This window comes from Strongylocentrotus purpuratus, unplaced genomic scaffold (genome assembly GCF_000002235.5).
Source record: "Strongylocentrotus purpuratus isolate Spur 01 unplaced genomic scaffold, Spur_5.0 spur5_scaffold_1, whole genome shotgun sequence".
NCBI classification, from domain to species: Eukaryota; Metazoa; Echinodermata; class Echinoidea; order Camarodonta; family Strongylocentrotidae; genus Strongylocentrotus; species Strongylocentrotus purpuratus.
This window is the reverse complement of record NW_022145594.1, coordinates 45,611,606-45,638,617: the sequence shown is the minus strand read 5'-3', so window position 1 is coordinate 45,638,617 and position 27,012 is coordinate 45,611,606. Positions and strand designations below refer to the sequence as shown.

Below are 27,012 nucleotides of genomic sequence, written 5' to 3'. Positions count from 1 at the left end.
ATGTTTCTTGACTACAATTGACCGATTTGCTATTCTGTTTGGAAATTATATATCAGAACTGTATATTCTGAGATTTCCATGGAATGGCCTTATAGGAGCTATATTTACAATATTTGAAATTTACCGGGAAAGATGTTAATAAATAAGCGAATGCTGAATACAAAATATGAAAGGAAACCAAGTAAATAAATTGTAAGAGATGGGGAAACCAGTAATTTCCCTAAAGAAACCGTTCGGGGCTCGATCTTCTCCCTTGCTCATATCTGTCATCAAACTAACTAACCAATTTCCCTTTTGTTTTGTATCATGCAAGATACTCTAGTTTTAGAGATTTATTGTTAAGAGAATGCAGAATTGTCCATTTTTAACTTCAAATCACGACAAAACGATAGGAAAACTGATGATAAATTTGACTTGGTATGTTGTACCTAATCTCCCTATATTATTTCAATTTCATGTTTTGCTTAATTTGCTCTTTATCTCGAAAACTGCGTCGCAGACTAGTGCCAGTTGGTTAGTAAATTATGACTGAGCGAGTGCAGTGCAGTGGGACCTTTGTCGCCGACGCGCTGGGCGGGGGGCCGCGAGGCTGTTGCTGTACTGGGCGCTGCGCTGAGCGACCGAGTGTGCAGTGTGAGAGAGCTGGAGCTCGGCGACTGCCTCGAGATCGAGAGAGCTGACGTGACCTGAGCGGAGTCTAGTCCGAGTCCCTGATATGTCCTATGTCCTAGCCTGAGGGCTAGGTGATAATTAGACCAAAAGCTTCAGTCTCTCATAGATCTATCGTCGGTTGTTCCACCGAGACAACGTCTGGCTCCACTAGACCTCCGACTATGTCAACAAATGTCAGTTTTATAAAAGAAATGACCCTTCACTTCAGACGCCACGGTAAAATGGTTATTTTTGTCTAGGTGATAATATGAAATATGATATTGAAATCACTGCACCTAGTCCTAGCCTTGGCACTGCACCGTACCCCCATATCATAATGCCATAGACTATGACCTGTGTGTGAAGATAGACCAAATTTTCTGTCTCTTTCGTTGTAGGCTCGGCAAAGAGAGAGCCGACCCTACCCAAATAAGAGGCTTAACAAACGAAAGAGACAGAAAATTCGGTCTAGTGTGAAGAGTGATGTAATTGTGAACAAAAAGTAAAATGCGTTTTTTTGCAATCGCCCGTTATCTCAACCAACCAACCTTACAAACTACCTCCTCCTTGCTTTGGAGTTCACAAAAAATAAATGCTGACCTCTCCCAAGAGTTTGCGTATTTGTTTCTGCTGGATTTCTAGAAATGCAAGCGCACAAGGTATAGGGTCTATACTAAAATCAGGGATATGTGAGTTACATATCCCTGCTAAAATATAGCTTCCACATTGCAGCCATCTTGGCAAAAAATTGTAAAATAGTAAATAGTAAATACCCTACCTCCTTTTTTAAAAGTCTGGATGAAAAACGTGTTATTTTTGTTATTTGGCCTAGTCTAATACAAGTTTGTTGATGTAGAGGCAATGCGTGACATTTGCATGATCCGGCGCGCGGGCGAGGGTATAACACTTGTATAAAGTATAGCGTTTTTTCGAAATCTAGAGCGCACGTTGTGCGTGAGAGCTTTTCCAGACCCTTGAAATGTGTGACGTCACGCCTAATGCGTGATACTTGGTAGCTCTGTCAATATCACCACCAGCAATTTTTGCCAGGCTAATGGTTTTTCTGTTTTATTGTTGTTTTTTTAATTCTCTTTAATTCCTTCATAGTATATGAGCAATGGAAGGTAATTATCCACCTGGTTTCTACTGCACTGAAAGAGATCAACAGGAAAACCGACAACATCAACAACCTTCGCAACAACCACCGCCACCACACCAGCAACATGTTGCACCCTACCCCATGGACCTACCATACCACACAACCTCACAGCATCAGCCTGAGTTCTTAGTGGATCAGCCTCTGAGACCATTCCCTGCACAGCACCCTGGGGCATCCATACTGCGATCTGTATTTCATGGTACAATGGCTTTAAAATTGGAAATCTGCATTGCCTGTCATTGTCTTGATGCAAGATTGTTGCTCTAATGTTGACATAGATTTAGATGCTGCTTGTACATGTACAATGTATGTTATTTATTTATTTATTTCTAATCTTTTGTCAGGGTAGCCCATTCACCAATAAGTAGTGGACTTCCATGGGTCCCTGAATAAACATGAACATATTTACATTAAAAAGCATAACGTTTATACAGAACATTTAAAATAAAATTCCATAGTACATTTAGAAATTTAGTACATTCAGTTATTGCAACGTTATGAATTAATATTTCAGTCAGGGTTTTTATCAATTTTAAGGAAGTTGTTATTTTGATTTGCTAATGGGATTCAATGTTCTCTTGTTCATGCTTTATCAAAATATTGATTGCTTTTAAAAGGATGATTTATCAGTTTGTATTCACTTACAAATTGGTGAACCCTCCTCCCTCCCACCAAGAATAAGGGAACATTGAAAGGGAATTCCACCTGCTTATGTATACCGGTAATACATAAGAATGGAAAGATAATAGAAATTAAAAGCGAGCAAGCAGAGAAGAGAAAACAAATCTTGTTTTACTTAGCAGTATTCAAATTTGTCTTCACTCATATCTTTTGCGATTTATTCTTGATATAGAATCTACAGCAATGCTTCCAAGCCCAAGTCTTGGGCAGCAAACTCGTCAGCAATCACCCTTCACTGCCAGAGGTCACGGGGTCAAATCTACAGCTCCGAGTCTCTCTGCAGATTTTGCCCCACCCATCACAACTCCTGAACCAGTCACAGAGAGCAATGCATCCCAGCCTCAAGGTCAGAATCAGCTGCTCTAGAGATTGTGAAAAACTGCAATTTCCTTCTGTAGTTCTTACTTGTGGCATAGAATTAATAACACTAAATAACGGATTGTACTTGGTACTCACAAGGGATATCACTGAGTTGCCAATTATACAACCGTGAACATTTATAACCGTCTTATACTTTGTTGGATTTTCCTCAAACATCCATTGATCTTCATTTTATGATGTATGCATACATGTGCATTGACTAGTCTATCCACAGACCACATCTTATCTTTATAAGGACAGAACTTATATTCAGGCTGGTAGTTTAGATATATTGTCTGTTTGAAGCCATTAATGCATTAAATCTTATATCCTGGCATAGAGTTACAGATATTATGATACAAGCATAGACCTCAATCATACAGTTAAGTGCCAATAAATTTTGATTATAACTAATCATGGTATATACAGTAGGCTTGCGGGTGCACTATGTGAGAGAAAGGGAGGATTGAGGAGTCCTGAAAAGGACTCTCTGTAATCTTTCTTGAGGGTGTGTAGTCCTGAAAAAGGACTGTTGGTGTAGTCTTGAAAAAGAGTGTTGGTTATCATTCTAAGCTTATAGTTCTAAGGAGAACTATAGTCCTTGGTATATAACGCGAGGTATATCACCATGTACATGTATATCACCATGCAGCCGATACTTACAAGCAGCATCTAATCATGATATATTCCTCACTTTCAATCAGGCGAGACATCTGCACCACCTCCTCGTAAGAAATCACAATGTAAAGAACAAAGTCCTCCAGCCACAAACTCCTCAACCGTGGATACGGCCCAGCTTCTTGTTGCTCTCAATCTCAAAAAGAATGCAATCATATCCTCGAGTCAAGAACTTCCAAAGGGCCTCATCTTCAAGGTGGCTTCGGAGGGCAAGGTGGAGGGAGTGGTTGCCAAGGATACACAGGAGAAAGGGGTGGAGTTTGGACCATACACAGGAACACTACTTGATGAGGAGCAAGGATGGTCCAAGGACACATCATGGGAGGTAGGTCGTAATAGTGATAATAATAATATCAATCGAATGTTTCTATAGCACTCACATCCACCACCATCCAGAGTTTTATTTAATAAACAACAAAACCTCTACATCATCTTCCCTACAATGTCTTATATTTTAAAGAGATAACCAGATTAGTAATTGTTATGTTTTGTTATGATCACAGATCTGTAATCCAGGCGGAGTTTTCTTCTACATCGACGGACGTAAAAACTGGATGTCTCATCTGAGATGCGCAAGAAGTGAAGAGGAACAGAACATGGAAGCATATCAGTATTACGGCAATATCTACTTCCGAAGCACAAAAGTCATTGAACCAGGAAGTGAACTAAAAGTGTTCTACAGCGAGGTATACGGGAAGTATGTTAGAACTCGTACAAGACTCGAGGATCTCAAATTTGACCAAGGTATGTACTGCCACATTTCAGACTCACCTTGGTTGTCTTAAAATTCCTGATTTCTGATTTCTTGATACCTGTCTGATTAGGTACTCAAATTAACGACTTCAACCATACACCCAACACTACACCTAACCCTAAATATGTTCTAAATATCCAATAAAAACCCTAACTCATTATTGATAAATTAAAACCTAGAGAAATTGTCACTGACTCAAATTTTAGATCACCATCATAGGATACATTTATAGCAATTATTGTACCATTTGACATGTTTTTGTGTTCAATATGTTCTTTGACCTGAAATAAGGTGCAGCAGCTTTTGTGATATTTGATAGAAATAGAAGTGTACCTAGAACCCAGCCTTGGGGAACACTCCATGCATGGGCCTGTTTAGATTTGTAGGAGTATTTCAAAGAATTCCTAAAAATTGAATGGAAAATATTTTCTCTCAATATATTTCAGGTACTCAGAAGTTCCAATGCAGCCAGTGTGAGGGTCTGTTCACATCTGCCAAACTAATCCTGAGACACATCAGATGTGAACACACCAGCCGTATACCAGATGAGATGATCCCTGTCCTGACATACAAGAAGAAAAAGAAGAAACCGGCAGAAACTGAGTTGACCATTAAACAGCATGTCAGGAAAGAGAAACTAGACAGTGACATGAATGACAGTGACGACAAGAAAGAGTTGGTTTTCAAGTGTGGAACCTGTGGGAAGATCTTTCCTTCCTGCGGTAGGCTGAAGGCACACGAGTTGTTCCATGAAAACAGCCAAGAACATGCTTGTCCTGTGTGTGCTGAAGGACAGGCGAATGCAAAGACCCTTGCCATTCACATGAAAAAACATGAACCCAAGTTCTACAGGTGTAAGAAATGCAACCAAAAGTGCAAAACAAAGACTGCCCTCAATAAACATGAGAGGGAAGTCCATGGGCATCAATGCAGGTTCTGTTCGGAACGGTTTTTTAAGAAGAGTGAATGTATGAAGCATGAGCAGACACACCAAGCTTTCAAGTCTTTAAAGCCTGCTGCGAAGAAGCATGAATCACTGTCAAAGACTCAGGCGTCACCTCCAACGTTGATCCACCAGCCTTCTGAACCATCGCCCTCTGAGCCCAAAGACATGCTTGGTAAGAGCACCAATTACTACTTACAGCAACGACCCTTCAAGTGCCGCTTCTGCCCCAAGAGGTATGTCTTACGTAAAAAGGTAAATGAACATGAGAAGGAGTGTCATACAGGAGAAGCAGCTTTCAAGTGCACCCATTGTCCTAAGATCTTCACCAGTGAGGCAAGGATGATGGACCATGTGAAATGCCATGAGCAGCACCGCATGTATCGCTGCACACTCTGTCCCAGAAGCTTTGCATCGGAGAGCGCCCTGAACAACCATCAAGGAGAACATACCGGACTGAAACCATTCAAATGTGAAGTCTGTGGCAAAGGATTCAGAGTTAAGAAAGCAGTTTATGCTCATCGGAGACGCATGCATCAGGAACGACCAAAACGTTTCTTTTGCTCTGTCTGCGATAAAGGGTTCGCAGATAAAGGAAATCTTATCAAACACGAGAGACGCCACAAGGGCATCAGGCCTTACGTTTGCCTAGAATGCGGGAAAGCGTTTACAGGAAATTGCGCCCTCACAGCTCACAAGCAAGCATTGCATACTGCCGAGAAGGCCTTTTCTTGTGAGGTCTGTGGTAAAACCTTCTCTTTGAACCAGCATTACACTTATCACATGTTCAAGCATAGAGTACAAGGAGATGCTAGTCTATGTGAGAGTACAAAGCAATGAATGTAACCAACTCAATACAGGTTCAGGATTGTTTTATAACACCTGTGATACTAATACCAACATTTGTATCGCTCCAACCTTCGGGTCTGCATTATAAATGCATCGGTTTGTGTTTAGAGAATATTGATACAAGCATATCATAAAATAGCTCAGGGGTTTTATGGAAGCTTGACTCACTACTTCATTCAATGTTTCATCTTTGTATTCAGAGTATAACTCAAAAGTTAAACATGATTCAATTGCATATCTTGCCAGTTTGTATTAAAAAAAATTATATCCAAAGTATTTTTACTGCCTTTCTAAAAATGTGGACATCCATAGTATTATAAAGCTGTACATATTCCTTTTCTCCTAATACAAGAATTATGGAATTTCATGTACATATTGAAAGCTTTATTTATGTACACATCATGACATTGAAAATTGGCTCATCAAGTTTGAAGGTAGATAGATATAGCAGTATTTGTATCTACTATCTATAGTGTAGATAGCAATGAAAAAATAGAAAACGTGACTCATGAAATATTAATACAGTTGTACAAGAGCAATTAAGAGAATTAATCTATACCCTGTAATAATATCATGGAGAATTCATTTAATAATATTTTGTCTCAGAGACATGTAGATCATTTTATATTGTGTGTGATGTCACTATACTCTCAATGGTATAAATGATATCTCTGTATATTTTCTAAATATACGATTTTGAATTAATGTGAAGAAAAATATTGAAACATACGAAAATGTCATTACCTCATACTGTCATTACCTCATACTGTCATTGTGATCATTTTTCCTCTTTCTCTCTAATGCCTGAATTATGATTATGTCTGATGTGTTTTATGCATGTTGCGTGATTGGGTTTAGATGCTTGTTTTAAATCATCTATCACAAAGAAGGAGAGTACATGTATAGGAAATATGTTTTGTGCAACATTTACTGAAAAGCGCAACTCGTATTTTTAAATCAAGAGCAATTTTTAGAATACCAGTGTTTTTTTATGTTCTGTAAAATATATATTGTCAGCCACTATAACATCTCAAGATGACTTTTCAAGAGGAACAGTGAAAATGAGCGAGAGAGAGAAAGAGTGAGATAAAAAGAGGGAGAGGGAGAGAGGGGAGAGGGAGAGAGGGGAGATGGAGAGAGGGGAGATAGAGAGGGGGAGATAGAGAGAACTACACAATACACAAAAGAAAAACATGATTTTCTAGTCTGCATTTGTTTATTGACAATGCTAAGACAATCAACATCAATATTGAGAAGGAAAAAAAGATTTGAGCACACAAAATTGTATTTGTTAAATGTCTGTACCATGATTACCAACATAAATGTACAGAGTTTGGCCGACTTCGTTTCAGTTGGTGTATATTCTTTTATTTTGTGCTTGCTTAAAAAATAGACCTCGCCATATTGTGCCCAACTCGCTCCGGGTTGGCCAAACTCTCTAATTACATTTAGTTTGTGATTGAAAATGGGCTAAACTGATGATACTACAAATACTGGCCAATAATCTAGAGCATTCACCATGCATACATCTATCAAGACCCAGATTTTTTAAATTTATAGGCACCTTTCATGATCGCTGTCTCTCTCATAAATATATTGTACTCGCAGCTTCTAAAATGAAGTCAACATTATGCCTCAGTCACACTTTTGGGTATTTGGCTTGCGTATTTATGGCAAGCCGTTATCACATTATTCCTATTTCTTGATATCGAGAATTCATTTCTTGATATCAATAAATAGGAATAAATGTTAAAACGGCTTGCCATAAATACGCAGCAATACGCAAGACAAATATGTAAAGGTGTGACTGAGACATTATAAGGTTACATGTATGGTATAGCAGACCTTGTATTTTCTGATTTTTTACTTCACATGATTATCAACAGTATGGTGACTTCATAAAAACATGTGTGTCTTGTTGGACTTGAAAGCAGCACCAGGATAAGATGTAATCAAAATAATAAGATTATTTTCAGGTTTAAGAGTTCTCAACTAAATACATGGATAATGTTCAAACAAATTATGATATACCTACTTCCGGCGGTGGGTCAGGTAACTTATGCTCTGGTAAACTTTTGCACTGGTATCATCTTATCAAAGACATACAGTAGTACAATCATGATGGGATATGTTGTGATTGGGTCTTAGGTTTGGTTTGGGCTTAAAGGGATCCGGTAACTTTGTCTCAGATTCTGAAAAAAAATCCTGGATTTAGCTCATGCTGCAATCATAATTATAAACCTTTAGGTCAGTCAGGAACCCCGTGACTTTTACAAGCCTGTCTGATTATCAAGATATTTATGATTACAAACCGAGACCAAATTTTGCATTTTCCTAACGATTTAACATTGCTAATTGATGCCTTTAAAATGCTACTGTTTGATTGATCCAGGGCTGAAGTGGGGATTTTTTACTAGTGTTTTGTAAATGAGAGTGGAACAAAATTGTCACCAGAGCAAATGTTTTACAATGAATTGTGTAGCCTACTCTCTGCCGGCATAAACATAATGCCCTAAGGTACATACAAAACAGCCGACACAAAATATGGAAATGGTGTCACTGGTCTACTAAAACAAAACGGCGAAGCATGATATACATGGAGGTAATCCAATGTTCATAAATACAATATTGTAATTGTAATAATTGCAATAATATCATTCATACTAAATACCAATGTTGCTATATACCCATTATTCACAGAAAAACTGGATTCAAATGCTATTCAGCACATACAGTACAGTGCACTCTGGCGTCTGTACTCTATATACAGTGTACATGCAACCTACACACATGTATTTTAATAGCACTACGTTGTACATATCTTTACCTACAACCTACTACCATACTATACACATTTCACAAACAGCATTGTATGACTTCATACACAATTCAGACATCCACCTATTTCTATGTACAACATTAAAAATATGTACAATGATATCTATAATTTCACATGGCATAATGCTGTCTCTAACACTTAAATGGCTAGTTATTCTTAGTTTTCATTGATTGCAAGAACCAAATCAATTATAATAAATTAATTCCATTACTGAAGACTTTTGTCTATAAAATTGATGTCTATTCACTAAGGGCAGTGGTAAACAGAAAGATTATCCTACACATACATTATCACAATATCACATAGACCCCACAAAATTGAATGACCTTTAATGGAATACAAGTGTATAACCCACGAGCTGAGGAGTATATTCCACGAGTTGGCTGGACGAGTGAAATATGCTCAAAGTGAACGTGATATATCCTTGTGTTACAACGAAGAAAAGCCATTCAATATTATTATTAAATGTATGAAGCCTAGTGCATCCATCTGAATTTTGACCATTACACGTTTATGTAGTATGTATCAAGTTGTACATTAAACACGCAGAGAAAAACCTATTTTGTCCTTACCCAAGTATTTTGCAAGGGCTTGGCGCAAACATCCATTGTCTCTGCCCATGTTTATTTCAACATGCATTCACCTTTTAACATGCTTTACATGTTACACTATCACTACTAGAAGCCTACATGTATCGCAAATCAAGATGATCTTATTAGGGGCAAGATAGGTGGCTGTACTACAGTTGTTTTTGATTGTTTGGTGGTCAATAAGACCCTGTATTTCATTGTACCTGTGGCATCTGATAGTGTTGAGTTGAGGAGGGTAGAGTTGGATGCTGGTTTGGTTGAGGAGGAATGGGATTCCGTTGACCAATGGTCAAGGAGTGAATACTCTGCGGCTGTTCTTTCTGACTCACAGTGTGTACCTTATAGATGTGGTTTGTCAAATGCTCATTGAGGGTGAAGCGTTTATCACACTGTGGACAACCAAATTTCTTCTCTTTGGTGTGCGTGTATGAATGTTGCGTTAAGCTGTAGTTGGTGGCAAAGCCCCTGCCACAGGTCAAACAGACGTACGGTCGGATCCCTTTGTGGCGGCGCTCGTGTTTGACGAGATTGCCCTTGTCGGCGAAGGGTTTGTTGCAGAAGGAGCAGGTGAAACGCATCTGCCTGACCTTATGCATGCGTCGTTTGTGAGCGTTCATGATGTGGCGAGTTCTGAAGCCCTTCCCGCAGACCTCACACTTGACTGGTTTCAGACCGGTGTGCTCACCCATGTGATTCTTCAGAGCGTTCTCTGAGGCGAAGGAGTTCGGGCAGAACTGGCATTGGAACGGCCGATTCTGCACGTGGCGCTTGGAGTGTTCCACGTACCTGAACTCTGTTGCGAATACAGCGGAGCAGTGCTTACATTTAAACTGACATTCTTTTGTATGTGCTTCAGCTTCATGAGCAAGTTTCTTGTTCCTCGAGAGATATCTCTTCTGGCAAAAGCGACATTTGTAAGGTCGTGGCTTGTCATAGTAATTGATTCTTTTTCCAAGCATGTCCTTTGGCAAATTTGGATTATTCTCCTCGATCTCTTCCTCAGGTTCTGGCTCCTCCTCCTCTTCTTCTTGCACTTCTTCTTCTTCTTTGTCCTCATTTTGAACTTTTTTAGTCCTTCTCCTTGTCTTCCTCGCTTTCTTGCGAAGTGGTTTAAATGCCGTCCACTCTGGATGAGTCTTTTCGTGTTTGTTGCACTCGCGCTTCTTGATGAACTGTATGCCACACACCCTGCAGCTATGGTTAAAGGTGTGCGAGAGTTTCTTGTGGCGGGTCAGATGGTTTTGCGACGCAAACGAGCTTCCACAAGACTGGCATTCAAAGGGCTTTGGCTTATGCGTCCTCATGTGCTTTGCAAGACTTCTTGAGCTTGTATGTGTCTCACCACACATTGGACATGTCTGGTCAGCACTGGCGGAGTGGGTGGATTCGTGGGCAGCAAGCCTTCTGCTTGTCGGGAAATTCTTCCCGCAGATTGTACAGATGAAACGTTCATCTACTGTATTGGCAGTTGAGGTGACCTCAGGGTCTTCGTTCTCTGCATTCTCTGTTGAAGCGCAGGGCTCCCAGGTAATGATTGGTCGCATCGCACCAATCCTGTCAGGGTCGTGATTGATTCTCATGTGACGCAACATTCGCTTGGCCGAGGCGTTGGAACGATAGCATGAACTGCAGGGAAAGTTCTTCGAATCTGAAACATAAATGAGGAATGATAAAGCATGAACAATATGCTTGTGTATTTATGCTCTTTGTATTAATGGCAAGAGATATCCTCTGTTAAGATGGCCAGGCTACCTATGGGGACGACACCCGGTGTTACATTTGAAAGATCTGTGAGGGGAAAACCCCCACCTAAGCTTCACGGGTAACTGACTATGGTCCATGGCAATAATTGCCTAGCTTTTATCAGCTGCCAAATTCATCCATTTTCTTACAAGTTTTCTCTGAAATGCTTTTAAACTTTGATATTTCCATCTGAAAACTTCAGAAGCCTCCATTGATTTTTCTGTCATCAGCTTCACACAATTTCAAAGTTCCCTAGTAAGTAAGATCATACAGTGTGTTATATGACACTCTTATAATACTCATTATGTATGCTTCCTATTTTTTAAGTTGATATATCAAATGAATTTTCAATATTTAGCTCCTCTTATTTCATCTATAGCTAGGAATATCCATAACTCCTCAGTCCTCACTATGTTGTAAACTTAGTTTTGTTTTGTTGTTGTTGTTATATAATATTATATGTACTTTTAATGCCCTGCGTTTTCCAGTAAAATGGAATTTTTCTGAGTTTATATGGTATGATATGGTATGAGTGTCTGGTACCTTTATTATAGACCAGGTCGCCTAGTTTCTTCTTGAAGCCGACATGATTAGCATACTCATCGCTGTAGAACACCTTGAGCTCACTTCCTGGTTCAACGACCTTTGTGGTTCTGAAGTAGATGTCTCCATAGGATTGGAACGCCTCCAGATTCTGTTCCTCTTCGCTGTTAGCGCTCTCTACGAACGCCATCCAGTTGTTGAAGGTCTTGTTCTGGCCATCCACGTACACAAAGACTTTGCCTCGCAGACACAGCTGTAATGATATCAATAAACAATATCTTTACCACTGAATTGTTTTGCCCACTCTCACTACTCTTCTACATTACAATGTTACAATTTCTGTTTGACAGGAGTTTGAAACTAACACTCTAAAAGTTTCAAATATTTTTCCCCCAAGCTAGGACGAAGGAACTGACTGAGAATATTTAGGATTATCCTTTATAGCTCATAGAAATCTATTACATGAATTCTATTTGGTAAAACACAGGGAAATATGTACATAAAGACCGCTCAAGGGAAACAAGAAAAGTGTTCTTTATAAGCAACTGAGGTGGTCTTTATGTACAACTCTCAATAGGAAATTATCTTAAAGGGAAACATAACAGCCGGTCATTATAGAAAGGTGGGCTTTCTAGACAGACAGTCAATAAATCAGGGGAGTGATTTCACAAAGACTAAGATCGACTTTCATTTGGACTTAAATATTGCAGACCGTTCTTGCCACTGTTTTTTCTCACCATTTTCTGGCATTGGTCTTTCAAGGGACGTACAAATCATGGTCACAAATCTACAGAATTCACATTTTTTGATAATTCATTATTGAAGGAAAATAAATATTATCTAAAGAACATAATAGTGAGGGCAACTGGTGGCATGAACAGCTTGTCATAGTTAAGTCCAACTTATAGTTGATCTTAGTTTTTGTGCAACACTCCCCAGGTTTCACTGTACCTACCTCCCAGGCAGAATCTTTGAGACTTCCCACAGGCTCAGCTATGAGCTTTCCATTGTACGGACCAAAGGTGGCACCCTTCTCCAACGACTTCTCAGACCTCACACCTGCAATCTTCTTGCCCCCCTGCATGTATTTGAGAGACAGACCGAGGGGCAGGTCTGGCTTCCAGATCTTGCTAGCCCGTGTGGATACTGTGACCGTTGGTTCAGGTTTCTTTGGCGCTTCCTCAGTGGCGCTGGTACTTGGTGCATTGGTGGAAGTATCTTCCTGAGTTTGAGTTTGAGTTTGAGTTTGAGACTCAGATTCAGCTTCTGGCTGAGCTTGTGATGCAGCTTCCGAAGCATCTGCAGCATTGTCCACATCAGCAGATGGTGGTTGCGCCATCGCAGGTGCAACAGGCAGTGCAACCCGTGATTCGGTCACACCGTCGGTCTCCATGGGTGGTGCCGGTGGCGGTTCGGGCATGGGTGGTTCTGCGAGGGATTGATCGACCATCGGTGCCTCGACAGCCATGGGTTCATCCCTGGTCTCCTGGGGCTGTGGAGGGGATGGTGAGTCCGGTGAGAGGAACGGTTGGTTGTTGGGCGTGGTGTCCACCATGGACTGGGTGTTGGTGGTGGTCTGTGGAGGGTACCCTGATTGACAGGTCAAACCAAGCTGGGCAAGCAGAGGGTGGGTGTGATCAGAGTACTGAGGCTGGTGGTTGTGAGTCCCATGACCTGCAAGATTACAAAAAAAACCAAAAAAAAAAAATTATAGTTTGTTTTAATTTATTTATTTTGTTTGATTTCAACAGGGTAGCCCCATCAGTAGTTAAGGTTAAGATATTGTTATACTTCGGGGCCCTGCATAAAATAGAAAAAATATAAAGACATACATAGTGAGTCATGAAAACATCATTACATGGTCAATAGCAAACATGACAAAATAAGGAAGTGTGTTTTCCTCAATTCCTAAAATATTAGCAAAGATTAAAGGGGTCAGTTTTGTAAAGCTCTTTTTAAAACAAAAGAATCCTCTTTTTACCTTTTCAGACTTGCTTTTGAATTTGAATTTGAATTTATTAACAACAACACATCACAATTATGAACAATCATATAATGCAAAGAATAATACTGATACATATATACATAACACAAGAGTAATGTCGATTGAACAGTAATGGTTTTAAAACGATATTTTTTAGACATACATCTGCATACTATTAAATGTACAAAAGATATATACGTAAATATGTATATTACTATGTTTAGGTGAAGTTGTTATGGGAACTAGAAGTTAGCACAAGTGCTAGTCGAGCCTAGTTCCATTCTTTGGCAAAAAAAAATTCTGTTAATTTGTTTTTACATATGAATGTAAAACTTGTTTGTTTTGTATTTACATATATACAACAAAATAATACAATATCATGTAACTTTTTTTCTTTACTAAAATGAAAAAATAAAAATAAAAAAGCTTAAGCGTTAAAGCATTATAATGAAAGAAGACAAATCTTTGAAGAAATAAAATCATCAATGTGTTCATAAAAATGAAAAGGATGTATTAATAAAAATAATCATACACATGTTCGTACATGCACAAATCCTGTAAAAGCTTAAGGCCGCTCTAATCGTTAACAAGGAAGTGTATACATATATAAAAGGAAGACAAGTAATATAAAAGGAAAAAACGAAGGGGGTGGGATTGAGCTCACGTCATTTACATAGAATTACTATTCATAGGCAACATATTGTTGTTTGTAACTAATTATTTTCATGTATCAGGCATAAATGTTAATTTCTATTCCGCCCTATCTCTATTTCCTTCTTTTCTAACCACATAGGGACTTTCTTTATGTTAGTGATATAAGCTATACAAATAACGTTCATTATTATTATTATTATATAGGAAACAACAATTTACAATACCACTCCATCTAGATTACAAAATTAATCCCTCATTAAATAGGGTACACACTATAACCTGTATACACATAAGTATCACTAAGCAGCAGACAGCAAGAAATAGAGTAAAGAGTTCCTAGACTTGAAGAAAGTCTGATGGAGCTTGCTTGCTAAATTTCATGGTTGGATTAAACTTGAGATTATTAATTTCCATTTTCATTGTTATTCCAAGTATCAAGAGTTTACATCGATGGATTTGCGATTAAATTAAGCACTTGCAGACTCAATTCAATTCAATCAACCTTTTCTGATCGATTCCACACCGTTTCTTTCACGATGCAATCGCATGACCAGAACTCAACTTTATCTTTAACTGAAGACCTGAACTGACCTGGTATTAGCTGCTGCATACCAGGGGGCCCGGTCAGTCTACTAGCGCACTCCTCTCTGGCCCTGCGTTGGTCCGGCTGGTCCAGCACAAAGGCTGGCTGAGAGTGGTGGAGCTGATGCTGCGAGAGGTGCGGCTGCAACAGGGACTGGTGGTGTGAGAGTTGCTGAGCATAGTGGGGTAGGAGTTGTGGCTGCTGTGGCTGCAACTGGTGTTGAGGCTGGTGATGGTGGTGGCGTATGTTTTGCTGTGGGTCCTGTTCGGTGTAGTAGCCCTGACGATCTCGGTAGCTCAGATCCATTGTGGAGGAACAAGGGGGCACTAAATAGACAAACAAAATGATAGAAAAACACATATCAAGATGTAAAATTACCACTGCATTTTAACATTTTAAATCATCCATCCAACTGAAGCAAGAGGAAAAAGTGGAAAGGCCTGTAAGTCAAAGCCTCACTCATCTGAAATGAAAGAAGAGAGCTCTAGATTTAAAAAAATCAAATCATTCAAGGAGTTTTATGCAACTTACAACAAAAAACATTCTCTGACTTTTTTCCAGGTTTATTTTCACTTCTCATTGAAATTATGATGTACATTTTGTTACTGTTTCAAAATATGAAAATATGAAAATCCAGGAAAGAACGAGAGTCTCTACAGTAGACCTACCTAGAATTGCTTTGGCAAAATCAAGTTTTATTTTGGAAGTCTCGTTGGTGGGTTTTTTTCGGCCGCATGCACTTCATTAATGGGGAATGCGCACGCTGATAAAAGAAACCAGCGGCTTGAGGCAGCATTGGATGCCAGAGGAGAGCTCCAGCATGCAATCTGGCTGAAAAGCCTGAATTTCATCTCCGCAATTAAAAAAAGTAGACGATGAACTGGGTCTGGGGGTATTTTATTTACGTAGAATCTGTTTTTTTGCATCTTTGAAAATGTGGACGATCCATATTTTTTAGGACGCGTCTCTCTGCGTTTACCGAGATGATCCTCGGTCAGCTCAGTCTTCCCCTTTTAAAATTAATTTTGCTATTCTAGAGTGACTTAGAACTCATGCATGTATCGTCGGAGTGACATAATCAGTGACAGTGCAGTGCCGTTGGCCACATATTGGTGGCAGTGCAGTGCGGTGTATCATTTCATAAAAATAACAACAAACACGAAAATACATTTGTGGGACCACAATAATGCGAACAAAAGCATTAATGTACACGTCGAACGGGTAACTTACTTCAATAATTTCGGGATTTTACGAGACTTTCATTAAATATTTAGATATTAAATTTTATTTCCATTATTCAATTATATGGATCAATCATTATTACACCTCAAAATAAATAGGAAAGGGTTACAATTTACCAACAAATCTTCTGGCCGATCCCTTCCTAGCTTTTCCAAGATGGATGCGTGATCCCTAGCCCTCCCAACAACGTAACCTACTTTTCGTCAAAGGAGACTTTTTTCTCTCTCTAGAAAATACTTTATGCAAACAGAAACTATCATACGAATTCTTCACTAAAACAATTGTAGAATGAATTCATCCTAATACATATGAAACTGGTCAGGAATTGCATCTCAAGTGAAATTTAAATTCAAAGGAAATAAAATTAAGTAGAAAACGCCTTGAATTAAGCTAGCGGCTATCATAATATCGAAAAGATTTTTGGAGGAGAATATTGCAGGAAAAATTAGTAATACTCATCTATGAGATTATCAAATTCATATTAATTCGTGAAAAATCCTGTTAGGAAATAGTAGAGCACGTGTTAGTAAGGAACTAAGCAGAATACTATGATAGATTAATTTTTAGGTTGAGCGCAATGCATGCATTGGATCCAGGCACCTTAATTGTTTTTAAGGGACCCCTTCTCAATCTCTCTTTCATTAGCCCCCCCCCCCTCCTCCTATCACAATCTAACTCTCCTCCCTCTAGCCGTCTCAGTTTTCTTTTTGTTTGTCTCCCACTCCCCCTCCTCTATTTGTCTATATTTCGATCAGGATCTCTCTCTTCCATTCCCCCTCTCAGTCTCCCACCTATCACGAGCCGCTTCCAATGTGTTTTTTTCTCAGTCTGTATGCATGTACAATGTCTCCGTCTTTCCTTTTATCTTCACCCTTTCCCCCGTCTGCCTCTCTCTTCCTCTTAGTCTCCCTGCTTTCTCGAGCCGCTTCCCATGTTTTCTCTAGTTCCATCTCCCCGTCACTCTTTCCCCTGTCTCCATCTATCTGTCTCTCTCTCTCCCATTCACTCGATCTCCCGCCCATCTCGAGCCACTTCCAATGTTTTTTTTAACTCTCCTTCCATCTATCTCTGTCTCTCTCTCCCCAACTCATCCCGAGCCCCTTAATTTGTTTTCTCCTAATTCCATCTGTCTCTCATTTTCTCTTCTCCCTTCACCTTTTCTCTGTCCCTCTGTCTCCATATCCGATCTGCTTCCCATTTTATTCTCTCCATCCATCTCCATCTTTCCTTTTCTCCCCTCTCTCTCTCTCTCTCTCCCTCTTTCATCTTTTCTCACTTCCCTCTTTACTCTTTCCTTATTTTCCATGAGAAACTGACATGATTAGACATGGAACCAAGTTCATTTTTTGAAAATGTGTGACTTGTATATTTCTGTTTCTACACATGCTACTCTTCATCTTTTACACACATGTACATAATACAGAACACATTTCAACAATAATGAGTTAAAAAGAGGTGACCATTTCAGCTTCAAACTCACCAACCAAAAAAAAAAATCATATATATTGTTCAAAACTTGGGAATAACATTTTGTATTGAATTTCAAGAAACTGATCCTGTGTTCAGTCATGAGTTGATCTGATTTTATTGGCAAAGGTATCAAACTGAAGAGAAGATGATAGCTATATGAGATGATTTGATATTTTTCATCATACTAGTGATATATTGATGAATTTGGTAAATAATAAGAGTTGGATCAGGATCTGTATACAATTGCTATGAACATTAGGCCCCCCCCCCCAAAAAAAAAGATGTTGTACTGCCCTTTGCGACCCACCCAAAAATCTTGAAATCTATGGTTGGCTTTTAAAAAAAGCTTCTTTTTTTAAAACCGTTTTTAGAGAGAAAAAAATATTTAACATTGAAAACTGAAAAATATCAGCCCAAAGAGGGAGAGAAAAAAAAGGAGGGAAAAAAAATTTAAAAAAGAAAGATTTTCGACCGACCGATCCAAGTTTTAGCACCTAAAGGACAACATTTTTTTTTAGGCATTATTGCTACACACATCTTTGTTCCCTACATACTTCACATTTATTTCCTAAAGAAATTGATTACTGTCCTGCACTAACTGGATGCACATCTGAAAGGCATGTTGTGGTCCAGTGGATAAGTCTCTGGACTGTGAACCACTAGGTACTGGGTTCTAATCCCTGCCACAACACTAACATCCTTTGGTAAGATGTTAAGCTTGCCACACTCCACCCAGGTGAGGTAAACGCAAGGTACATGGTAGGATTATTCCTTGAAAATTGAAATGCACTGTGCGCTGATAACTGCTGCCGAATAATTTCCAAAGCTCTTTGGAAACACGTAGGGATATTACATCATAATGTGTTATGTGCTATAAAGGAACATATTATTTATTATTATTTAATACTCCTTACAATTAAACAAAATTCACTAAATATTTATTAACAAAACAGAACCAGATTATAAAGAATCCTATTATAACAACTATGGTTAAACATGTTTTGCTGGTCCAACATTTCTGTATTAAATTGTTTTTTCAGCCCTGATATAACAACCCACAAGAACATTTTCTTGGAAGTCCCAAGGAATTTGTTCTTTAAATACATACAACTGTATTCATATTTCATGAGTCAATTTTTTCAAATAAAAAGCTGTTTTTCATTGCTACCTAGATACAAATACTGCTATATCTATCTTCAAACTTGATAACCAATTTTGAATTTCAAGATGTGTTTACATACATTTTGATATTTATATGGCACATTTACAATTTACATAAACATGCTCAAAGCGCTTAAATGAAGTTTTCAATATTGCACATGAACAATACATTATTCTTGAATTAGGAGAATTGGAATATGTACAGGTTCATAATGCTATGGTAATGGATGCCTATTGTCCATATTCTTAGAAAGGCAGTAAAAATATTTTGGATATAATTTTTTCAGGAAAAACTGGCAAGATATGCAATTTAATCATGTTCATCTTTTGAGTTATACTCTGAATATATGCTGGCATCAAGCCCAAAGAGCCTCGCATGTGGAGTACCTCAGGGTACACAGTTGGGACCAATCCTATTCCTTGCCCTATATGCTGCCCTATATGCTGCCCTAATGCTGAATTCTTCTATGTAATTTTTGCTTTTTAATCTCACCCCATGATTATTATAATCATCATTGTAAATGTTTATTTGGCCATAAAAATCAGAATTTCACAGTATTATATATACAAAGGCAACATAATAAATACAATTATCTTGGAAATAATAGAGAAAGAGGAAGGAAATGAGAAGCACGGAGAAGAGGAAAGAAATGGTTACCAATAAGCCAAGGTTCGCAAAAGTTAAATGCTTCACTGTTGCCCAGAGGCATGCACAATATAGCCTACAAACGTCTTGTATTTTTACCTTGTTAATAAATTCTTTGATACTCATGTTCCTATATTTATTAATGAAACTTTATTACGTTTAAATGGTTTATGCACCCATTTCAACCCTTTACTTTATAGCATCTATATTACAATAATGCCAGAATGAGACACTGTGTTTGTTATTTTTTACACATTTGTACACATTATTTACACACGCTTGTTTCTTAAGATCTTTTTCAGCTTCCCATTTCATTTCTTACTTTCCAACTTTCTTCATATTTGCAAGTAGATCTGTTCATTTGTAATACATGTATATCCGGTATTATCATCATCATCACTTGTGTTTTATATACCCATTTCTGTTAATTGTGTTTAAAATGTAAACCCAAAATCTAAATGTTAGAAAAGGGAATGAAACGCGGCGGCTTTGTCCATTATCTTTTTCCTTTTTTCCCACTCATCTAATTCGATTAATCTTATGTATGATGTGCATTGTGCAATATATTGAAGTTTCCATTATTATTATTGTTCTTCTTTCCTTGAATAAATTTTTGTTTCTTTTCCATAATGATGTATTTGTTTTTTACATTTATATTTTTGAACATTTCAACTTGTTTGTATCAGTCTCCCGACTGTTTTAACAAGGAATTTATAATTCAATAAACCTTAGAATGAATGAATGAAGGAATAAATGAAATACAAAGATGTAATATAGAATCAAGCGGTGAGTCAAACATCCATGAAACCCTGAGCAGTTGTATGACATGCTTGTATCAATATTCTCTTCTTGAACGTGCCTAATAAGGCCCCCAAAAAAGATTTGGTATTGCCCTTTTAAATAGATGCCAGCACCTTGGTCGGTCATTCGATTTGAAGAAAAAAAATAAAAACAAAAAACATCATTTAACATTTTTTCTTCTAAAAAAAAGTTTAAAAAAATGTTAAATAAAAAGCCAACCATAGACTTTAAACATTTTCAGTCGGTCACAAAGGGCAATACAACAATTTGTTTTAAAAGGCTTAGTAATCTTTAGATACTAACTGAAGCATTCACCTTTCATCCCTACCCTTGGATAAGGCGTGGTAAACAAAAATAAGACATACTCATTTACAAAATGCTTACTTTCTCAAAATAATAGAGAAAGCGATAAAAATGCTGGTATTAGTAACAAAGGTGTTTATATAGAACAACCCTGCTCCTGTATTGAGTTGGTTAAATTCATTGCTTTGAACTCTCACATAGACTAGCATCTCCTTGTACTCTATGCTTGAACATGTGATAAGTGTAATGCTGGTTCAAAGAGAAGGTTTTATTACAGATCTCACAAGAAAAGGCCTTCTCGGCAGTATGCAATGCGATCTTGTGAGCTGTGAGAGCGCAATTTCCTGTGAACGCTTTCCCGCATTCTAGGCAAACGTAAGGCCTGATGCCCTTGTGGCGTCTCTCGTGTTTGACAAGATTCGCTTTATCGGCAAACCCTTTGTCGCAGACTGAGCAAAAGAATCGTTTTGGTCGTTCCTGATGCATGCGTCTCCGATGAGCATAGACAGCTTTCTTAACTCTGAATCCTTTGCCACAGACTTCGCATTTGAATGGCTTCAGTCCGGTATGTTCTCCTTGATGGTTGTTTAGGGCGCTCTCCGATGCAAAGCTTCTTGGGCAGAGTGTGCAGCGATACATGCGGTGCTGCTCATGGCATTTCATATGGATCATCATTGCAGCCTTGCTGGTGAAGATCTTAGGACAATGGGTGCACTTGAATGCCGCTTCTCCTGTATGACACTCCTTCTCATGTTCATTTACCTTTTTACGTAAGACATACCTCTTGGGACAGAAGCGGCACTTGAAGGGTCGTTGCTGTAAGTAGTAATTGGTGCTCTTACCAAGCATGTCTCTGGGCTCCGAGGGCGATGGTTCAGAAGGCTGGTGGATCGTTGGAGGTGACGCCTGAGTCTTTGACAGTGATTCATGCTTCTTCGCAGCAGGCTTTAAAGACTTGAAAGCTTGGTGTGTCTGCTCATGCTTCATACATTCACTCTTCTTAAAGAACCGTTCCGAACAGAACCTGCATTGATGCCCATGGACTTCTCTCTCATGTTTATTGAGGGCAGTCTTTGTTTTGCACTTTTGGTTGCATTTCTTACACCTGTAGAACTTGGGTTCATGTTTTTTCATGTGAATGGCAAGGGTCTTTGCATTCGCCTGTCCTTCAGCACACACAGGACAAGCATGTTCTTGGCTGTTTTCATGGAACAACTCGTGTGCCTTCAGTCTACCGCAGGAAGGAAAGATCTTCCCACAGGTTCCACACTTGAAAACCAACTCTTTCGTGTCATCACTGTCATTCATGTCACTGTCTAGTTTCTCTTTCCTGACATGCTGTTTAATCGTCAACTCAGTTTCTGCCGGTTTCTTCTTCTTCTTCTTGTATGTCAGGACAGGGATCATCTCATCTGGTATACGGCTGGTGTGTTCACATCTGATGTGTCTCAGGATTAGTTTGGCAGATGTGAACAGACCCTCACACTGGCTGCATTGGAACTTCTGAGTACCTGAAATATATCGACAGAAAATATTTTCCATTCAATTTTTAGGAATTCTTTGAAATACTCCAAATCTAAACCGGCCCATGCATGGAGTGTTCCCCAAGGCTAGGTTCTAGGTACACTTCTATTTCTATCAAATATCACAAAAGCTGCTGCACCTTATTTCAGGTCAAAGAACGTATTGAACAAAAAAACATGTAAAATGGTACAATTATTGCTATAAATGTATCCTATGATGGTGATCTAAAATTTGAGTCGGTGACAATTTCTCTAGGTTTTAGTTTATCAATAATGAGTTACGGTTTTTATTGGATATTTAGGACATGTTTAGGGTTAGGTGTAGTGTTGGGGTGTATGGTTGAAGTCATGAATTAGAGTACCTAATCAGACAGGTATCAATAAATCAGAAATCAGGAATTTTAAGTCAACCAATGTGAGTCTGAAATGTGGCAGTACATACCTTGGTCAAATTTGAGATCCTCAAGTCTTGTATGAATTCTGACATACTTCCCATACACCTCGCTGTAGAACACTTTTAGTTCACTTCCTGGTTCAATGACCTTTGTGCTTCTGAAGTAGATATTGCCGTAATACTGATATGCTTCCATGTTCTGTTCCTCTTCACTCCTTGCACATCTCAGATGAGACATCCAGTTTTTACGTCCGTCAATGTAGAAGAAAATTCCGCCTGGATTACATATCTGTGATCAAAACAAAACAACAATTACTAATCTGGTTATCTTTTTAAAATATAAAACATTGCAGGGAAGATGATGTATAGGTGTTGTGGTCTTTTTAATTTAATTGAATTTGAAGCCTGGTGGATATGAGCGCTATAGGTTTTGTGGCCCAGAGGATAAAAATCTGGAAGGGTGGTGGATGTAGGTGCTATAGAAACATCCGATCGATATTATTATTACCACTATTACGACCTACCTCCCATGATGTGTCCTTGGACCATCCCTGCTCCTCATCAAGTAGTGTTCCTGTGTATGGTCCAAACTCCACCCCTTTCTCCATTGTATCCTTGGCAACCACTCCCTCCACCTTGTCCTCCGAAGCCACCTTGAAGATGAGGCCCTTTGGAAGTTCTTGACTCGAGGATATGATTGCATTCTTTTTGAGATTGAGAGCCACGAGAAGCTGGGCCGTATCCGAGGATGAGGAGTTTGTGGCTGGAGCACTTTGTTCTTTACATTGTGATTTCTTACGAGGAGGTGGTGCAGTTGTCTCGCCTGATTGAAAGTGAGGAATATATCATGATTAATAAAAATCAAAATTAACTGGCACTTTACTGTATGTTTGAGGTCTATGCTTGTATCATAATATCTGTAACTCTGGGCTAGGGTATAAGATTTAATGCATTAATGGCTTCAAACAGACAATATATCAAAACTACCAGTTCTGAACATAAGTTTTATCCTGATTAGACCAATCAAATAAATCTACTCTCAATAAAGATAAAATGTTATTCGTGTGTAGAGTAGACTAGTTTAAAATGCACATGCATACATCATAAAATGAAGATCAATGGATTAGGAAATCCAACAAAGTATAAGACAGTTATAAATGTTCAGTTGTATAATTGGCAACTCAGTGATATCCCTTGTGAGCACCAAGTACAATCCGTTATGTAAAGCCCCTCTGCACTAGTTTGGCATGGATTAGACCTCCCTTCAAGGTCACTGGCAGGTGGTTATCAAATCAGCTCTCAATTAACATAAGAAAAAGGGCATGGGGGTTCAACGGGTACCGCTTAGGCAATGTTGGCTGTATAGAGGGCGCAAGTAGCTAAGTAGTGCAGTGGGACTTTAACAGATAAGAACTACAGAAGGACATTACAGTTTTTCACAATCTCTAGAGCAGCAAATTCTGACCTTGAGGCTGGAGTGCGGTAAAATCTGCGGACAGACTCGGAGCTGTAGATTTGACCCCATGACCTCTAGCAGTGAAGGGTGATTGCTGACGAGTTTGCTGCACAAGACTTGGGCTTGGAAGCATTGGTGTAGATTCTATTTCAAGAATAAATCAGAAGAAAGATATGGGTGAAGACAAATTTAAATACTGCTAAGTAAAACAAGTGTTGTTTTCTCTCCCGTGCTTGCTTGCTTTTGTATTTTGATATTAATCATATTTCCATGCTTAAAGAAAATGTATATGTAGCTGGCATTCCCTTTCTACTTCCCTCTGTTTCTTTGTGGGAGGGAGGACGGTTCATGTAAACTTATAAATCACCGTTTTAAAGCAATTAATATTTTGATAAAGCATGAAAAACAGAACTTCATACCCCACAACAAATCAAAATAACATCTTCCTTTTGATAATACATGTAATAAAAATCCAGTCTGCAATATTCATAAGGATTAAGGTTGCAATAACATGCATGTACTAGCAGCATCTAAATCTCTATAAAAATTCAAGCAATAATTTAGCATCAAGACAATGACAGGCAATGTGGATTTCAAATTCAAAGCCATTACCGTGAAATACAGATCTCAGTATGGCGGCCCCAGGGTGCTGTGCAGGGAATACTCTCAGAGGCTGATCTACTAGGAACTCAGGCTGGTGTTGTGAGGTTGTGTGGTATGGTAGGTCCATGGGGTAGGGTGCAACATGTTGCTGGTGTGGTGGCGGTTGCTGTGAAGGTTGTTGTTCCCTTTCAGGGCAGTAGAAACCAGGCGGATAGTTATCGTCCATGGCTCGTACTATGAAGGAATGAAAAGAGAATTAAAAACAAAAATACAAAAACAAAAAAAACATTAGCCTGGAAAAAATGATGTTGGTAATAACTAGCAATAGCCTATATTCTCCTATGAAGCTCTCAATGATATGTATATCTCTGTATCAGCAGCAGAAGTACGGAAGTGCCGCCAACACAAGTAAGACTAAAGACTAAAAAAAGAGGTCAATATCTTTGTAATTAATGCAGAGCGGAAAGTCGCACGACAGTAGTGAAAAAGCTGTATCGCCCTGGTAATATTATTAGCTAATAATAAAATATTTCATTATTTGTAGACCTCCGATTTTGAACTGCCAAGCGTCATAGCAAACGTTAAGGCCACTGCACTGTCCAATATTTGTTGGGTGCGGGATCGGGAAGAGGTGATTTCGGACGGATATGTTTAATTGTTCACCTGCCTCTCTGCGCACGTTTATGGGAGCCAATTAAGGCTTGCGCTTGGTGATATAAATATCATAAACACATTATCACCAAGCCCTATAGGCCCTAGCCGAGTCGGCTCTCTCTCTCACACACTCCCAGTTTACAGTCTAGTCTCTCGCCCCCCGTGCATGGCCGTGCATGCGCAGGAGACAAAGGGTCCACTACACTGCATTGCACTCTCTCATAGTCATAATTAACTAAAGTAACTGGCACTACATCTACGACGCGACGCAGTTTTCGAGATAAGAACAAATTAAGTAAAACATGAAATTGAAAGCAAATAGGAAGATTAGGTACAACATACCAAGTCAAACTTATCACTAGTGTTTCTGTCGTTTTGTCTTAACTTGAAGTTAAAAATTGACTAAAATTAGGCACCGCGCACCGTACGTAAACGTAGCATAATTGGTCCAGAATTTAGTAAGACGTAGAGGGCGTTATAGTTAATTGTGAACGGAGGACATACGTGATATGATCGAATCTCTTTGATTGTGAAACAAAATATATAAGATCAACACGAAGCTTTTCCTCCGTGTGTGAGAAATTGTACGAGATCTATGAAAGAAATCATAGAAACTGGTTTACTTTAACAAAGTCTGATTTTTTTCTTCTTATTTTGTCTGTCCGTCTCTTGTCCCCCCCCCCCCCTCTCTCTCTCTCTCTCTCTTTCTCTCTCTTCATGTTTCTCTCTCTCTCTCTCTCTCTCTCCCTCGCTATATCTCTAGCTCTGTCTTAAATGTCTTTGTTTGACTTTTAGATGTTTTTAAAAGTAATATAAAAGCAATAATAGCCTTGGGAGTACATGTACTCTTATTATTAATCTGTTTTTCCTTCTATTTGTTCTTCATCTCCTTTTATTTTGCTTGTTATAAACTTATGAAACATCATGCTTTAACAACAAATGTGAGAGCTTTGTTCATTTGTGGGGAAGGTCATCAGAGATTTAAGTGCCATTAACAAATAAAAGTTCTGCCACCATGCATCCCAACTTTATAAACATGTTAAGCGATGGATAAGAAGAGGGTATATCTGACAAAAGCATGATAAATGGTGAGATAATTATGTTTACATTATTTTGGTCGGAATGACCGCATGCGTGTTACCAAAATGTCCGGTAAAGGGGTACTTTTTACACACCAAAGTCCGGCTAGTACAAACACAAAATTGACATTACACACCGGACTTGTTTTCAAAAGGAGGGAACACGCATATGCGTACCCTAAATAACACTGAGTTGGGGGGGGGGGGCGGGGTGCATCCGGACGGTGCCCTTCAATTTTCCTGCCATGGATATTGTATACTTACCCCAAGGATGAACCTCTAGACAGCAAAGTAGGAAGTAGCATGTGGTGGAGTCTGGAGTGTAATTGCTCTTCAAAACAATAAATCTTTCTATCTTTCTCATCAATTATCTCTTTTTCAAATCACGCTGCACTATAATGAGGCCTGCACTATATCTTTTCGTTTCCCATCCATGTCGTCAATGCTCTCTCTTTTCACAACTTTAAAAAAAAATCTTTATACTCATCTATACGACTCCTTCTTCCTCACATCCCACCTCTTTATCAAACACTCAATTAATCTCTCTTTCTCTCTCTCTCACTCCCAATCTCTTTCTCCTCACTTCTCTTACTCTGTGTCTTTTTCTCCCCATCTCCCCTTCTTTCATCTCCTTTTCTCATCTCATCTCTGCCTATCTCCCTTCATCTT

The 27,012-nt window shown here is 38.8% G+C and overlaps 3 protein-coding genes across 5 annotated transcripts; 1 reads left to right on the top strand and 2 right to left on the bottom strand.

Moving 5' to 3' along the window:
* Window positions 1-67: 67 nt before the first annotated feature.
* Window positions 68-6,823, top strand: LOC586691 (zinc finger protein 431). 2 transcript variants are annotated; one of them, XM_786463.5, is made up of 6 exons: window positions 68-417; window positions 1,759-2,009; window positions 2,664-2,837; window positions 3,556-3,854; window positions 4,033-4,273; window positions 4,730-6,823. In XM_786463.5, the coding sequence occupies exons 2-6, from the start codon at window positions 1,769-1,771 to the stop codon at window positions 6,064-6,066; spliced, it is 2,292 nt and encodes a 763-aa protein (XP_791556.2). In that variant the 5' UTR covers window positions 68-417; window positions 1,759-1,768; the 3' UTR covers window positions 6,067-6,823. The 2 variants fall into 2 exon arrangements, with proteins under 2 accessions (XP_791556.2, XP_030834184.1); XM_030978324.1 differs by lacking the exons at window positions 68-417; window positions 1,759-2,009 and adding an exon at window positions 2,020-2,116.
* A 2,846-nt stretch (window positions 6,824-9,669) lies between these two features.
* Window positions 9,670-16,452, bottom strand: LOC100890770 (histone-lysine N-methyltransferase PRDM9). Its single transcript, XM_003727162.3, has 5 exons — window positions 16,370-16,452; window positions 15,020-15,337; window positions 12,746-13,464; window positions 11,791-12,043; window positions 9,670-11,152 (listed from the first exon to the last, which is right to left on the bottom strand). Exons 2-5 carry the CDS (start codon window positions 15,315-15,317, stop codon window positions 9,699-9,701), a joined length of 2,724 nt encoding a protein of 907 aa, XP_003727210.2. The 5' UTR covers window positions 15,318-15,337; window positions 16,370-16,452; the 3' UTR covers window positions 9,670-9,698.
* A 3,684-nt stretch (window positions 16,453-20,136) lies between these two features.
* Window positions 20,137-25,726, bottom strand: LOC583022 (histone-lysine N-methyltransferase PRDM9). 2 transcript variants are annotated; one of them, XM_030978322.1, is made up of 6 exons: window positions 25,607-25,726; window positions 24,620-24,844; window positions 24,017-24,151; window positions 23,076-23,374; window positions 22,600-22,840; window positions 20,137-22,145 (listed from the first exon to the last, which is right to left on the bottom strand). In XM_030978322.1, exons 2-6 carry the CDS (start codon window positions 24,834-24,836, stop codon window positions 20,812-20,814), a joined length of 2,226 nt encoding a protein of 741 aa, XP_030834182.1. In that variant the 5' UTR covers window positions 24,837-24,844; window positions 25,607-25,726; the 3' UTR covers window positions 20,137-20,811. The 2 variants fall into 2 exon arrangements, with proteins under 2 accessions (XP_030834182.1, XP_030834183.1); XM_030978323.1 differs by lacking the exon at window positions 25,607-25,726 and adding an exon at window positions 25,274-25,416.
* Between the last annotated feature and the right edge of the window lie 1,286 nt (window positions 25,727-27,012).